General features: G+C 57.2%; 1 protein-coding gene across 1 annotated transcript in view; it reads left to right on the top strand.

The window, feature by feature from the left end:
* STRIP1 (striatin interacting protein 1) overlaps positions 1–1,960 on the top strand; it is a 15,037-nt gene that overhangs the window by 6,856 nt on the left and 6,221 nt on the right. Inside the window, exons 9-12 of the mRNA XM_057375232.1 lie at positions 252–434; positions 518–735; positions 953–1,018; positions 1,222–1,328. Of these exons, the coding sequence (XP_057231215.1) occupies positions 252–434; positions 518–735; positions 953–1,018; positions 1,222–1,328 (574 nt within the window). The remainder of the gene's footprint in view (positions 1–251; positions 435–517; positions 736–952; positions 1,019–1,221; positions 1,329–1,960) is intronic.

The following is a 1,960-nucleotide window of genomic DNA, read 5'->3' on the forward strand; positions in this document are numbered from 1 at the left end:
TTTTCGTGGAAAGAATAATTAGGCATTGTTACAGGCTGCCCAGGACAGTGTTGAAGGACACATACATATGGCATTTGAGGACATGAATTAGTGGTGGCCTTGGCAGTGCTGGGGAAACAGCTGGGACTGGATGATGTCAGAGAGCTTTTCAACCTGAATGATTCTGTGATCCTGGAAAGTGGGTTTGGGAAGGACAGGTGTGGATGGCCCTGGAGCCCTCTATGCTCAGCATCCTCTGGTGTTCCTTGCAGTGCACCCTGGGAGGGTTTGAGGAGCTGCAGAGCATGAAGGCAGAGAAGAGGGAGATGCTGGGGCTGCCGCCGCTGCCGGAGGACAGCATCCAGGTGATCCGCAACATGCGGGCAGCCTCCCCGCCCGCCTCCGCCTCCGACCTCATCGAGCAGCAGCAGAAGCGCGGCCGCAGGGACCACAAGGTGGGGATGGGGGCGTTAAGGAGGGCACTGCCAGGGTCTGGGCTTGTTTTTGGGGTATTCCCTTCCCGCTCTCCCCTCTTCAGGCCCTCATCAAGCAGGATAACCTCGATGCCTTCAATGAGCGCGATCCGTACAAAGCTGATGATTCCCGCGAGGAGGAAGAGGAGAACGATGATGACAACAGCCTGGAGGGAGAGACCTTCCCCCTGGAACGGGATGAAGTGATGCCCCCGCCCACCCAGCACCCCCCCAGCGATCGCATCACCTGCCCCAAAGGGCTGCCCTGGGCCCCCAAGGTCCGGTGAGTGTGGGACGCTTTCTGTTGGGAGAGCTGGAGCAGGGTCAGGGAAATGGAGGCTGTTAAATATTGGGAATTTCAGYAGGGATGTAGGGAAGGTGTTTGGGGTGGGGTGGTCACTTTGATGACTGTTTTCTTGTGGGGCTTTTCCCTGTGCTTGGGGCTGGGGCATTCCAGAGGGGCAAGAAGATGTGACCCTTCCCTTCTCYCTTTGCTGCAGGGAGAAGGACATTGAGATGTTCCTGGAATCCAGCCGCAGCAAATTCATCGGCTACACGCTGGGCAGGTGGGTTCAGAGCCAGCCCAGGGCTGCCATTCTGAAGGGGCTGTGATAGAGRCCAGTTTGGGGGCTGCTCTTATCTCTGTGTGGCAGCAGGGAAGGCCTGGGCTGGCTGGTCCATGGCTTCATCCCTGGGTGGCCTCTGCCCCACCCCTGGGTGCTCAGCCCTGCTCCTGCCTGCTCCCAGCCTGGCTCTTTCCCTCCTCCAGTGACACCAACACCGTGGTGGGGTTGCCCAGGCCCATCCATGAGAGCATCCGCACCCTGAAGCTGGTGAGTCCGTTCAGGAATTCCTCCAGCCCCTGCTGCTGCATGGGTGCCCTTTGCCCATCTTCCTGCTCCCACCATGGCTCAGAGTGGATTTTCCTGACTATTTCTCCCTTCTCCCACCCTATGATGGGAGAGCAGCCTTAAGCTTTCATCCCATCCGTGAACTCACAGGTGTTCTGAGACCCTTCCTTAGGGTGCTCTGTCCCTTCCTTTGGGGGCTTTATCCCTTTCTTTGAGGCCTCCATCCCTTCCTTAGGAGCCTCCATCCCTTCTTTTAGGGGCTTTACCCCTTGCTTAGGGTGCTCTATTCCTTCCTTTGCAGGCTTTATCCCTAACATTTAGGAGCTCCATCCTTTTCTTAGGGGACTCCATCCTTTCCTTTGGGTGCTCCATCCCTTCCTTAGTGCGCTCCATCCTTTCCTTAGGGCACTTCATCCCTTCCCTTGGGGGCTTTACCCCTTCCKTAGGAGGCTCCATCTCTTTCTTAGGGGGCTTCTCCCCTTTCTTAGGTAGCTCTACCCTGTTCTTGGGCTTTATCCCTTTCTTCATGTCTTCATCCCTACATTCACGTCTCCACATCTTCATCCCTCTCCTACTGGGCCTGTCCCAGATCTGAGCCCAGCAGCTCCCATCCTGTGCRTCTCCATGGGTCACCCCTGGGCCAGGGGTCTGGGAGGG

This window comes from Malurus melanocephalus, unplaced genomic scaffold, assembly GCF_030028575.1.
Source record: "Malurus melanocephalus ecotype Western Australia unplaced genomic scaffold, MMel_1.1 scaffold_243, whole genome shotgun sequence".
NCBI lineage: Eukaryota > Metazoa > Chordata > Aves > Passeriformes > Maluridae > Malurus > Malurus melanocephalus.